General features: G+C 37.2%; 1 protein-coding gene across 1 annotated transcript in view; it reads right to left on the bottom strand.

The window, feature by feature from the left end:
• GUCY1A2 (guanylate cyclase 1 soluble subunit alpha 2) overlaps window positions 1–13,786 on the bottom strand; it is a 148,860-nt gene that overhangs the window by 57,262 nt on the left and 77,812 nt on the right. Inside the window, exon 5 of the mRNA XM_048935281.1 lies at window positions 12,261–12,746. Coding sequence (XP_048791238.1) covers window positions 12,261–12,746 — 486 coding nt within the window. The remainder of the gene's footprint in view (window positions 1–12,260; window positions 12,747–13,786) is intronic.

The raw sequence follows: 13,786 nt of genomic DNA, 5'->3' as shown, positions 1-13,786 counted from the left end.
TAATTCCTTGAAAATTTTTTGAAAACGTCCAAAAGATTTTCAGTCAGGCCCACAGCAAACCAAAGATTAATGTTCATAATTAATTGATGTAGTTGTATGTACTCTACAATTCAGAATCTGTTTCTTGATAAATATCCTCAGACTGCTAAACACTGTAGAGTGACAATAAGTAAGACTCCCTGCAGATACAGTATGTCTACTACAGGCATGAACAGTACTTTTTATAGAGGTTGAGCTCTACAGTAATTGTCCTGCAGTCACTTACTTACTCTTAATTTGAATGGATTTTAGTTGGAATATGATTTCCAGACGGAAGAGAAGCCCAGAAGACAGAATATAATATCTGAAGTATGGTAACTGGAGAACAGAGGTTAAACTACCTCTGGAGCAACACCAGCAGGTTTCTTCTAAGTACAAGGAGCTACAGTTTCTGCTCTGCTACTTAACTGAAAAACTGGAATGATGTCCCCCTGGTATAACACTGGGGTGCTAATTCAGTGGCAGTTCAGAACAGAATGTGCAGCACTCTTCCTCATAAATAAATGAATATGCACAAGGAATTCCTCATATGAACTACTATAAGTAATGAAGGAACTGGAGTGTCACACTTCATTTCACAATATTATGTTCACAGTGGAGGGGAAAAGATCATTTTGTAAGTGAAACTTGTAATGGCAAGTATAAGATTTTCATCTAAAATATTCAGGAACCCTAACACTCTAAGGAAACTTACTAGCACAATTTGGAAAGAAAATGCCCATAAAAATGTACAAATGATCATTAAACAGAATTTGTTACCATCATGATCTTAAATTCCTACAGTAATGGCAAAAATTAAATCCACTGAAAGAAGCACCTGGTAGGAGAAATGGCTGTGGTTGTTGCCTTGCATAACTCAGTAGGTTTCCTGTAAAAGCATAATAGATAATTTGGGGTAAAACTGTTACAGCAGAGTGGTGGTTGTCGATCTTTTATGTATAGAGCTGAAAGTTCAATGCGTGTGTGTTCGTTTCTTATGGGTTAACTAATGCATCAAGAAAACTTATTGAGTAAGATTAAAAGATTAAAACTAAATTTCCACAAAAGAATGGGCATTAAAATTAAAAACATAACCTGCTTTGCTTCATGAAGCACATTTACTTTTGCAGTTTGTCCATTATAGATCCATTATATTCCCTAAAAGTACATGTGTACTATTGTTCCTATCTCCTAAACACTCAATAGGCTGTGCAGGTATTTATTATCTCACTCACAAAGATTATGATATTTAGTGCCTCTTTGCCCTAAAGTAATCTGTTCCAGTGTCTCTACAGACTGTTAAACTGACTTTAGCAAAAATAAATACATAAATAAATTGGAAATAAAAAGTTGGCTTTCTTTCACTTTTATAGGTAAACAGAGTTAAGTACTGTCTTTAATTCAAAGTGTCATCCAGAAATAAAAGCCTGAAATGCAGGTTGTATCAGTGATCTTATTTCAAGTTGCCTGTTCCACTGACACAAAATTAACTGCTATTGCAGCACTTCTCAAGCCAAATCCAATCAAGGGACATTCTGTATCTTCTTTATATATATATATATATAAACATATATATATATAATGTGTGTGTGTGTGTATGCACAGAAATAAAATACTTTTTTTTTTCTCACAAGACAATGGCAAAAAAAGATTACTGCTCAACAAAGAATGAAAATCTACAGGATACACCTGGATATCTCTATGAGCAGCCTGTGCCAGTGTCTCATTGATCTTTGAGTAAAGAATTTCTTCCTAACGTCTAATCTAAATCTCCCTTCTCTTTGTTTAAAACCATTCCTTCTTTGTCCTATCACTGTATCTGTATATCTCTATCCACCTGCTGACTTTGAAACTTGAGGTATATTTACAGCAAACTATTTTTTTTCTAGTGGATGACAGTCAATACCTCACTAGATGGTCTGAAAACTCAATCTAGCTTTCATCTTTAGGTAGTACTTATGCTGACTGGAGCAGAACCAGTCCACTCAACTCAAAGTATTCCTTAAAATATCACAGAAAATGTCCACCAACACCCACTAAGGCAAGAGCTTGCTCATTTTTCCCACTTGCTTCCTCTTACTTTGATATTGGTAATGAGAAAAAAGACCTGTGTAAGAGGTCATCCAGGAGCGTTATGGTCTTCCCTAATCTTAGACCCAGGGCCACAAGGTATTTGAGAATATGCCAGGTTCAAACAGAATAAACATAGGTATTCCTCAGCCCTTTCAGTCCTCAATTTCTCATTCTCCACCTATAGAATAATAGATATTTTTTCAAATTCAGTTAAGTTCCTACATAAATCAAATCCTGCTGTCTCATCTGTTTCTGTTAATCACCAAAAGTATTTCTTTCTTTTTAAGTATGTGTTCAGAATCACAGCAACCTTAAGTTGGTGGTAAACTTGAAATATTGAACAGCTTCTCTCTACTCCACAGCATTTAAAGCATATATACTATCTTTGGCTGAAGGGTAGCTTACTTCTAAACTGTTTATCACTTATGAACAGTCAGCCAATGGCTGGAAAGTCTCTTACTGCTGGGAGATATTCTGTAAAGTCTCACTGTGTAACAGTGAAATAATGACAAACAGCAGTTGCTATGATAAAGTTTCTTCTTTAGGAGTTTCAGAATGAAAATACGTAAATAAGCAGCATGGAAAGAGATAATGGCCTGGATGATTGTAATTTCATTCTCTTCCCCTTCCTCCTTTGACTTTTCTCAACAACAACAACAACAAAATTCTGCTGGTTTGCGTGTGATTTTTCTCTCCACATAAAAGAGGATAGATAATATTCCATCTTAAAATATTGACTTGTCATTTCACTTCTCTTCCAGGCATATTTCCACTCTCCCCCCACATAAAGGCACATTGTTCAAGGTGCATCCATAAAGTACATAATCCTTGTATTTCAGGCAATAAATCTCAAAATGAAAGGCTAAAAAGAAGTCTGCCAAATGTACTGACATTTCATAAGTAGCTATTCTAAGGGCCTTTTGTAGTTCTTCAAGTTCCCACATTTGGATGTGGCACCCTGGCATTTAGATAATTGAGGTTATAGTTGCCACTGCTTTTTCCCCCTTTTACTGTATATTTTAATTTCAGACTGAAAAATTTGCTATACAAATTGCAATGGAAAAAAATGAAGGTGAAAATTATTACCACTTTCTGTTATCTTCATGATGTAACATATAAACTGCTCAAAGAGTCAATATAGTAATGGTAAAATATTTTTTAAAATGGCAATAATGAAATCTGCTGGGTTTTCTTCTATTTTCTGGTTTGTAACCTCCTGGGAAGGGGAGTGGAGGGAAGGAAAAGAGAAGAGGAAGGGAGGGGAGGGGGGGGAGGAGACCAGCAGGTGAGTGCCTGCCAGAATGTCAGCCTATATCTTCCTTTAATGACTGTGAGTGAAACTGACACCTCAGTCTCCTTGGTTGATGCAATGTTGTTTATATTTCTCTTCTTAACTAAAATTAATACCCTTGAATACTCCATTGCCTCTTAGTCAATCCCAGACATTACTGCCTGTCGCCATGGGACTATGCAGTACAGAGCTCTTTGAACAGAGATCATCATTTCCATTTGCAAAACTCATAGAAAGTCAGGCCTTGAACTAATCAGTAATCTAAGGCACCTTATTGAGGGACAGCACAATGCTTGGTGGTGATGGGAATTACTCCAGTACCAATACGACATAAAGCAGTGAAATTAGGAAAGAAGTAATTCTGGATTTATGCTGATTACATGACAGAAATTAAAATGTAGTAAACCTCATTTTAATCAATCAAAATACACTCCATGCATTAAGGAATATGGCATGATACTAAAGAATATCACATGATTAAATAGCCACAACCTCAAATTATATGAAAAGAAAGAAGCAACATACCTAGCACATAGGCTACAAGTATATAAGGTGGAGACTATCCGGTGAGTTTGGCTCATCTAACCAAAGACATCTATAATGTGGTTCTTACGAGATATTCATTCCCAGTTCTGTTTATATTGAATGGACAGAAATGGAAATTCTAGCAGTTGCTGTGCTAACCACCTCACAAAGAAAAAGATGAACCCCGTATGAAAAAAGTTTCATGCTCATCCTGTAATACTGTACTTTTACTTTATTTACTGTGAGTCTAGATGAACAATTATTTCCTGCTAATAGCATATTTTCATATTCTCTGTCCCAGAATCATGTAAGAGAAGGTTCTAACAAGACCATGGGAAGAGGAAGAAGAGAAAATGAAACATGGAAGGCCATGGAAGGCTGAATTTTAGAAGTAGAACAGGTCAAGTTTTGGGAAACTGAACAGGCTTTCAATAAAGCTGGTACCTAGAAATAAAGATAAATAAGTGGTAACAAAGCTAATCCCTAGAAAGATAGATGAACAATTGGAAAACCTTCATATGATCCATACTTTAGGCTCCTTTGCACTCAAAGATAAATCTAGAATCTAGGCTTGGAACAGAATTTATTGGAGAATAGGAAGCTTAATTGATTCCTATGATTACATTAAAAAAAAAAAAAAAAAAAAAAAAAGACTTTAAGCTTATTAATCTGTTTTGAAGACCTGAAAGTAATTTCTCAATATAGAAATCTGAAAAGTCATGATATGTTCCTGGCTGTCTCTTAGTCAGATTAAGCTCCGTGCACACTTCTGCTCCTGTACTTATTGGAGCACACCCTTGCTTTCTGCACACTTAGGCTGCATTCCCATGGGATTACATAAATATATAAGGAGGTTGTTTCTTAAGTCTCTTTTCAGCATGGTGCCAGGATTCACGATAGGAATGCACCTGGAAGTGGAAGATGGGAAGTGTTCTCAGGTACTGCATGTGTTATCCTTTTTAGCTATATTTCTTTCCAACTGCAAAACTGAAGCACAAAATACCTCAAAACAATGTATTTTATTAAAGCTAAAATATTTTTTGCCTAAAGGAATACAGCAAAATTCAACCTTAAGAAGAAATTCTTGCATTTGACTCTATAAAAAACATTCAAAGTAATTACTACCTCCCACTGGGTTTTCTTTCATCTGTTTTCCGCCCTAAGTCGTACAGCTGAAGACTTAGGGAAAAGCTAAGGTATATGGAACATGGTACTCTAAAATTGTCATTTGAACACCATTATTACTGTCCATTACTTCTAATTCAGCCACAAATAAAATACCTTCTTAATTGGTATAGGACAAAGACTGAAGAATAGGGAGATATCTCCATTTATATTGTCAGTAGTCTCAGTACTCACTATAGGCAGCAATTTATTTAATATCTGTATTCTACCTCAAGACGATATTGAAATCTCCTGTAATTTCTTCTACCCATCTCCTTCTGAATACATCTCTGCAAATCACTAATAACTTCACAATATTGTAATTCGGGATGAGAATAATACCCTGCTTCAGTGACACAGAATAAAGCCTCTAATTTAAGCTATTCAATTATAAATTTTCTACAGTCAATGAAAAGAAAAAAAATGTCCATGGCACGATTTACTCTATCGTGAAGTCTGGAAACACCATTTTTCTACCCTACAGGAGGACTCATATCTCAACATCTTCACTTAATTTACTGAGTGAAGAGGCTGGAGCTGTGAGTGCTCAGCTGGGAGAAGAGGAGGCTCAGTAGAATCTCTTCAGTGTCTATTAATACCTGAAGGGAGAGAGCAAAGAGGATGGAGCCAGGCTCTGCTTAGTGGTGCCCACTGCCATGACAAGATTCAATAGGCACAAACTGGAACATGACAAGTTCCTTCTGAACACCAGAAAACATTTCTGTGCTGTGCAAGTGATGGAGGGCTGGCACAGGCTGCCCAAAGGCTGTGGAGTTTCATCCTTGGAAATCTCCCAGAAGCAATGTGGATGTGGTCCTGGGGATGTGGTCCCGAGGATGCTGCTCCAGGTGTCCCTGCTTGAACAGGGCTTGGGCCAGAGGTCCCTTCAAACCTCAAGCATTCTGTGAAAATGTGATTCTGTGACCCTGAGGCAATTTCCAGACCTACTTTTTTATGTTTATATATTAAAGGTAGAACACTTATCTTTTTCCAAGTATCCAAAACTCGTTTTCTTTATGTTGTGTGAACTGAAATTAAAGTTTAGTCCTATTTGTATTTTCAAGTATCCTCTATATCATTGCACAGAAAAGCTTTGAAATACAGTTGAATCATGAGATGCTGTAAAGTTTAAAAATGTTGATTAGCTTAAAGTACTTAGGGCTGGTTTTAGTTGTTAGTCATTTTGGCTTTTGGCTTTTTTTCCAGAAATGAATTCTACATGTTGGATACAGCATTACTTATAAATCCATCAATTCTTTGGGATACTTTAAAAAGGAATTTTTTTTATTGTTTAATTTTTTTAAGCTTTCAGCAATTTAAAAATAGGATTTGGGAATAATCTCATTTAGTTTCAATCTCAGTGTTTGAATCTCTTATTTTCTGCTCTGAACTTCAAAAATTAACTCCCAAGCAATGAACAATTGTGCTTCATCTTCAAGGTAACCCTGCAATGCTTTTATGATGCTGAATTCTGCTTTCAGAAATAGTTTAGTGTATGGAAATCCCCTCCCACATGAGAAGTGAATTCCAAGTATCAACGAAGTTCAGAAATCTCTGGTAAAGCTAAGTATCTTACTACAAATCCCCACTCCTTCCCTAGAGCCTAATTATGAAGCAATTGTTCTTACCAGACCTGAAGGCATTTTATTTTTAGCGAGTTTAATGACGCCACATGCTTGCAAATTCACGTGCATTTTACAAGAGTTTTATTCCAACTTCTTTCTACAGCATCTACTTAGCATCTTAAAAATAATCTTTCAGTATCCATTCTTTCATCTACACATTTATTCAGTGTGCTGTTTTTCTTATTAAAGGAAAACAGACAAACAGTTCCTGCTGTGTAGAACTAATACCCAGCATTTTAAAAGTTGTTTTTTCCTCATTAGTTATAATAGAGACATGCTAGAAGACTTACAGTTTACATTAGGCCAACATCAGGTTTGCACACATCAGTCATGGAAAATGTAAGTCATAGTATATAAACAATTTAACTCTTTTGTTGGTCAGAGTCAAACAGTAAAAATCACATTGAATGTTTATGATGAATAGAATCTGGTTAGCATTCTGCCTTATGTGAGGTATTTGCAAAGTCAAAGTAAAGAGCTGTCTAATAAAATAAGCACACATTAAAATAAATAAGTTTCACAGAAGAAGCACGCTTAAGTTCAATGTGACAAGCCTTGTCCTCAGGCAAGGTCTTAGTTTATTGCAGCTACCTCTGGTAGTATGCTCTAGACCTGAGACAATGCTGGTCTTTGAAATGGAAATATCTTAGACTGATGGAACGTGAAATCAATATTCTCCAGTCTTTCAGGGAGACTAAAAGGGAAAAACATGACACAAGCAAACAAAGTGCTCAAGTATGAATGATGTTTTTAAAAAAAACCTAGCATCAGGGAGCCCTGCGTGCTGCAACGAGGTATGCTCTTGGACAGAAGTCTTTTTCAGCCACTATAACTGGACTTTCTTTTTGGTATGGAGAAGGGAGCACTAAAGAAGAATAAACTTCTGTGTCGTACCCAAACAAAAAGTCAGGAGGTAGCCAGGATTCACAATCAAACTGAGGTCTTGGGAAGCACTCCCACAACCTGCAGGTTGGACATAGGCTCAATGCTCCCAGACAACATGAAAGATATGGAATGAGACACATAAATGTGCACTTCTCAGGCAAGACAATAATGGAAGAAGGAAGTAGAAAAAAAGAAAAGACAGAAGTAAACCTATAGAAGCATGGTATTCATGAAGAAGAAATCATATACAGAAGCAGAAGCCCTGGATTCTTTAGAGAATTCTTGGGTGATTAATTGCCTAGAGCAGGAGAACATGTACTCATGTTTTAGTGCTTTGTACAGGTCTGTATGTACATAAAGAGTAACTGTTTTGGAGCCTGAATGTATGTTTGCTTCATTTGCACATCTCCCTAAACACAAAAAATGTGAATCCTCCACAAGGCTGAAGCAAGATACAGGCTTAAAGAAATAGGAAGTCTTTAAGTATCTGGGAGCTCTCTGGTGAGAATATAGCAGATCTGTAGCACAATTTCAGACAAACAGGAATCTTCTGTAGGTTTTTCTTTGTTCATTTTTAAACATAATCCTACAGCGCTTCTGAGTTTCCCCCAAAACATAGGTGTCCCATCTTGGCCCAGACTTCATAAGGGAGTGAGAGACTCTGTGTCACAGCAAAGAATGTATGGCCAAAGAAACTACCACAGCATCTTGTATCCTTATGCAATAAAAGACAAGGGAGGGAAAAGGGGTCTTTTCAGAAAGCTAACAAGGGGAAAAGAGCTGATAAGGCCCATCCAGGCAAAAAAAAAAAACAACTGAACAACAAAAATAGGTTAAATGATCCTGTATTAAAGACATTACTCGGAGGGAGAAACAGAGGCTGCAGGAAGCTTGAACATGAAAGATTTCAGTCTTCAAGACTAAGTTTTAAATGCTAGCTATGGCTGCAGCATATCTAAATAGCTAATATCTAAGTAGTAGATGGCTTAGCCAAAGCATCATTTCCCAGCTCTTGGCTCGTAATAACATGAATTCAGATACAGATAAAAATGGGTCAAAACAAAAACACAGTCAGGCCAACCAGGATATGTTTTACCCTAATCATTTGCTTTCAAAATTTATTAATATCCATCTCAGTGCTTCTTCTCCTGGAGTCCGTGTTTCTATCTGCATGTCTGTAGTCACTACCTTATAAAGCAGCTCTGGTCTTCAGAATTGCATCCGTATCGCTATGATTTGCACTCCCTTCTGGACAGCATTCTTCTCTCCCACTCATCAGTATCAAGACAAATATGATTAGCTCAGACAGTGAACAGCACCAGTTTCCAAAGGCATTGCCAGGTCTCAGCTTTCTTGCATCCTCTATCGGTTGTACTACCTCACAAGTGCCCTATTCATCTTCTCATCAGTTGCATGCAAGAAAATTCTTTCTAAATTTCAGTCTAAAACATAAATCGCTAGAACTGTCACCCATGCTGATATCACAATGCATCTCAGTTACTGCTTTGTTCTCCCTAAGCCTGTAGAAATGTAATCTGCCATCTCTGGCATCTATTCCATATGCTACTGCTTTGAAGTTTATTTTCTGAGCCCATCATTCGCTTGTGACATTAGTACCTGTGCATCCTCCTGCTGAATACTCTTTCCCTTTCTCATCACTTACAGGTACGTACTTTCATTTCCAAGGAATTTAAAAGTCTAATTCATCCTCCTTCAGCCCTCTTCAAGACTTTCTTTTTCTGTACCAACAGCTCATTACGCTTGCCCTCCATGTTCTACTTGTTAAATACAAGTATCTCTGTTCTTCAGTTGCATTCCCCATTTATCTGTAAATATTCCTGAATAAATAGTACGAGACAACTGAAAAGTATTACATTCATTGTTTGACTCCAAAATTAGAAGCACTGAGGTTCTGAATTCGTAATGATGTAGCAGTAAAGCTGGGTGAATAATTTACAGCATGAAGCTTATTTAATGAATTTTGCTTAACTTTCTGTTTATAGAATGATGAATTTGGTCTTCAGAAGTAATGTACCAATAATTTTTGCAAATTATTTTTTCCACATTGCTGAAGCATAAGCAAATTTGAAAACAGTTGTGTTTTGATGTTCAGGATAAATTTCTGTTACAGGACTATGTCTTAAAAGTAGGCTGTCAGTACAAACACTGGTGATGATATATCTAAAACTCACTTCCTGAGAATAACTTCTGAAATAGTAGCTGTGGTGGTGGTGATCATCCCTATTAATAAAATTAGTTTCAAAAATACCATCTGGAAAAAAAAAAAAAAAAAAGGAAGAGATACAAGCACATAAGTTACATTTATTTTAAAATGCAAATGCTTTTTCAAAAGCAGTTGTGTTTATATCTTAAACCTGATTCTCTAAGGAAATGAAAGATGGCTCAGTGGCTGAGTTTTCTGTCCTTTTGTAATGCTTAATTGAGTCGCATTCACTTAATCCCACTGTAACTTTTTTGGACTCCTAATTAAGAAAAGAAAAATAAATGGGAAAAATAAAAAAGAGATTTCAAAGACCCATATCCTGCAGGTTGAGAGAAGATTCATGCCTGGATCAATGTGAGAGATTCAGAACATTGTTCCCAGCTGCAGAACTGGCTGTCGTGTGAGCCCAGCAACAACAGGATCCCACTGGCATTCTGAGCTCCACAACCAGCAAGCATAGCACACACACACAGCTCCAAAACAAGCACACGCTACCTTACTTGTAGGGGTCAAGACTGTGGACAGAACCTGAAGACAGGGATGGGGTGTAGGGATGCTCAGGGTGCATGAGGGAGCAGGGAGATGGAGGCAAACCTGCGATGAAGGGATCTGAGGAAGACCCAGCAGTTCTTCTTCGTAAGGCAGTAACAGTGGATAAATAATGTTTGAGGTGTAAGACAACCTTCCATAGAAAAACAGGCTTTGTTTATTCTTCTGCTCATTACATGGAGGTCTTAATTTCTTTTTTTTTTTTTGAGTACACATACTTGATGTGTAAATCTCATCTTGCCCATCTCAGCAGCCATCATCTTACATAACTGATCAGAACAATGTTGCTATGCAGTAACTTCTTCCATCTAAAGTGCCAGAAAGTAGTGAAAGGCAGTAATGCACAGCCTAAATGGCCTAATCTTCACAACTAATGTAAAAATATTCCTTCATAGTGTTTTCAGAGGACTCTGCCAACCTGCCATCCATACAGATCAGAGGTTATTAGATACTTTATTTCCTATTGCTATGCAATCACAGTTTTTAACAAAAGAATGTCCTGAATGCCTCAGAACAGATAACTAAAATTAAGCTCTGGGAAAACACTGACTACATCTATATATCCTACAGAGCATACAAAATGGAGTCACAAGGTACAGCTTTTAATGGTTGGTCAGAAGCTCCTCGAGTCTCGTTGTCAGAGCTGACTTGAGAACCAGCACAGTAACAGCAGACTAATACGAACCAACATCAAACTTCCCATCTTTTCTAGCTATAACACACACACACACAGAAAAAAAAAAAAAAAAAGGTAGAAGAAGAAATGAGTGTTGATACCTTCCATTCTAGTCTTCTAGTCTTCCTACAGCATGACATTGGCTTCTGAGCATTAGTAACAGTAACCAGTAGCCTAGGAGCTCAAAACTAATTTAAAGCATGATGTTTTATCTTGGTAGTGTCATATCAACTTATATCTTTGCAATATACATTTCTACCCATGGTAGTTATTAAAACTTTGCAGCAACAATAGCTATTATTATTTAAGTAGAGAATTAATATTTTTGGAAGCCTGTTAGAGAGTACTGGATGATAAAAACTAAAGGAATGCCAGTACTGTGAGGACCTCCTCTCTACAGTCTATGAACAAAAACTATTTAATGCAAGTGGAAAACCGGTGATTCAGTTTGAAAGCCTCAGATGGAAAATAAAGTCAACATATAATTTTAAAACTATGAATTTTTTCTTTGATGTATTCATAGTTATAAAAATAAACTTGTTCTGCTTTTCCTATCACAAAATTAAAATGTACGCTATATACAAAACATATTTTCTATTTCACAGGATAATTACACAGGTAGTATTTTAACTATACTTATTAAATTCTGTCTCCCTTCTTTTTTTCTCTCAAATACCTGGAAACCAAATCCCCTCAAGAGAATGAAGGAGCTGCAGTCTGTAACAAGGACTAACAGTGTGACAATTCCTTTTTGCAGGGCTGTAAAGGATCGGGGCACAACACTGATATCTCACACTCATTCCATTTAGTATGAATGGACAGCTGCTGTTCTCTTCCTAATCTTGAGTGGAAGGTTAAATCTAAACCAAAAGAACATTCAGGCTCTGCTGAAACAGAGAATACTCTAGTGCTTTTCAGGAGCTAAGGACATCACTGAGGTCTTCATCATCCTTACTGCACTATAACTGAAGTGTCACTTGAAGAAAGCCAGACTATTACACAGGAGGTGTGTACCCCTATAGGAAAAAAGGAATGTTGGACATACATTGCCATGAGGTAAACATGATGACCGCTCAACATTAAAGTATTTGATTTCAATGAACAAATTTCAGATTTCTTTTTTCCTGTGATGTAAATAATTGCCTTTCACACTTTTGGAGGGGAGATACTGGTGAGTTTTCCCATCTTAGTTTCCATTAGATTTTACTAACTTAGGACTTCAGCTCTTACCTTGTAGATGTCCAGGAATCCACACTGATGGTCAAACCGTGTGTAGAGTTCATTCAGCATGCTGATGACTTGCATGGGTGTGCACTGCGCACAGATGGCTGTGAAGCCAACAATATCTGAGAAGAGCATGGTGACATCATCAAACTTCCTGGCCTGAACTTGCTGTCCCTGCCACAACTGCTGAGCCACTTCTTCAGGGAAAATAGAAATAAGGAGATCGACTGTTTTCTTTTTCTCCTCTTCCAGGGCTTGGTGTGTGCGTTCCAGCGTAGCCTTCAGTTTATCCATTCTTTTTTTCAAGCCATCTTGGGCCTTCGCTTGCTCCCCAACCAATATAACATCACGAGTAGCATCATGGATAGGTATGTCCGACAGATGGAGGCCTCGGCCCATCAGTTCATCCAGCTTGTCCACACAGGGAGACCCCAGAAACAAAATTGAATTGGATTCTGGCACATGAATCATTTGTCCCTTAACTTCCATCACCTGCAAAATAAAACCAGATTTTAGAACAGCGAAGATCACCTGATAAATGGATTTCTCATCTAATGCCTCCCTATTTACTCTTCAGTTAAAATGATAAGCATAAACTGCAGCCTTTTACACAGTTGCATCTTAAACACCTGTTCAAATAATAAGACTCACATAGTCTGCTCATCAAGGTAAGTCAGAAAATAGTCTATATTCACACAAAAAATTTCCCTAATCAAGCATGGGACTCCATTTTAGCTCAATCAGATCAGAAAGCAACCACAATAACACGTATTTCTCAGAAAGGGTGTAAATAATGCTTCTAAGTTGTGCTCCTTGAACATACCTGGCCTTAAAAGCAAATTCATGAGTAGCTTTTTATCTGTTAATTAGAAACAAATTTTAAAATCATTAATTAAAGAAAATTAAAGGTTAACTACGACTATCTGAAAGCAGTCTAGGTGAAGTAGCTTCTGTTTTTTTTAAGGAAACACCTACTAATTCAAATGTTCTCATGCTATAGAGGAGTCTAGTAAGAGCAGACACAAAGAAGAACTCCTATAAAATAATTAACGCCACGGAAAAAGTTTATCAGTGCCTCTATTTCCCATTTGCTTTCTCACGTATGCAGTGTATTTGATGGGTGACATTCTGTTAGAGTTTACAGATTTCTTCCTGATAAAGATCCATACAGTTTGTATTTGCAGAATGGAAGAGAAAACAAAAGAGAAGTATTATCAGAAAAGATCAGGTGGTATATTGTCCTGCTGGAGAGATTTTGCATTTGGCTGTTAAATGGCCATACATGCCATCTTCTGAGTCCAGTAGTTGATACAGATGAGTCCCTGGCTTGTCACCTCTTGTTACCTTTCAGTGCATTTGACAGAGAGTTTTTCTATTTTCCATACCTAGAACATCACTGGCATACAAAATAAATGTACATTGTCAGTTTCCTTTTCCACCTTCAGGTGAAAACAGGCTGTTAGCTCCAAAGAGTGTGACCATGAGCCTGTAGTGCCTGGGGTGCCCAGAACTAGAACAAGCTGCCCAGAGAT

This window comes from Lagopus muta, chromosome 1 (assembly GCF_023343835.1).
Source record: "Lagopus muta isolate bLagMut1 chromosome 1, bLagMut1 primary, whole genome shotgun sequence".
Classification (NCBI taxonomy): Eukaryota; Metazoa; Chordata; class Aves; order Galliformes; family Phasianidae; genus Lagopus; species Lagopus muta.
The sequence above is the reverse complement of the archived record's forward strand: the minus strand, read 5'-3'. Positions and strand labels throughout refer to the sequence as shown.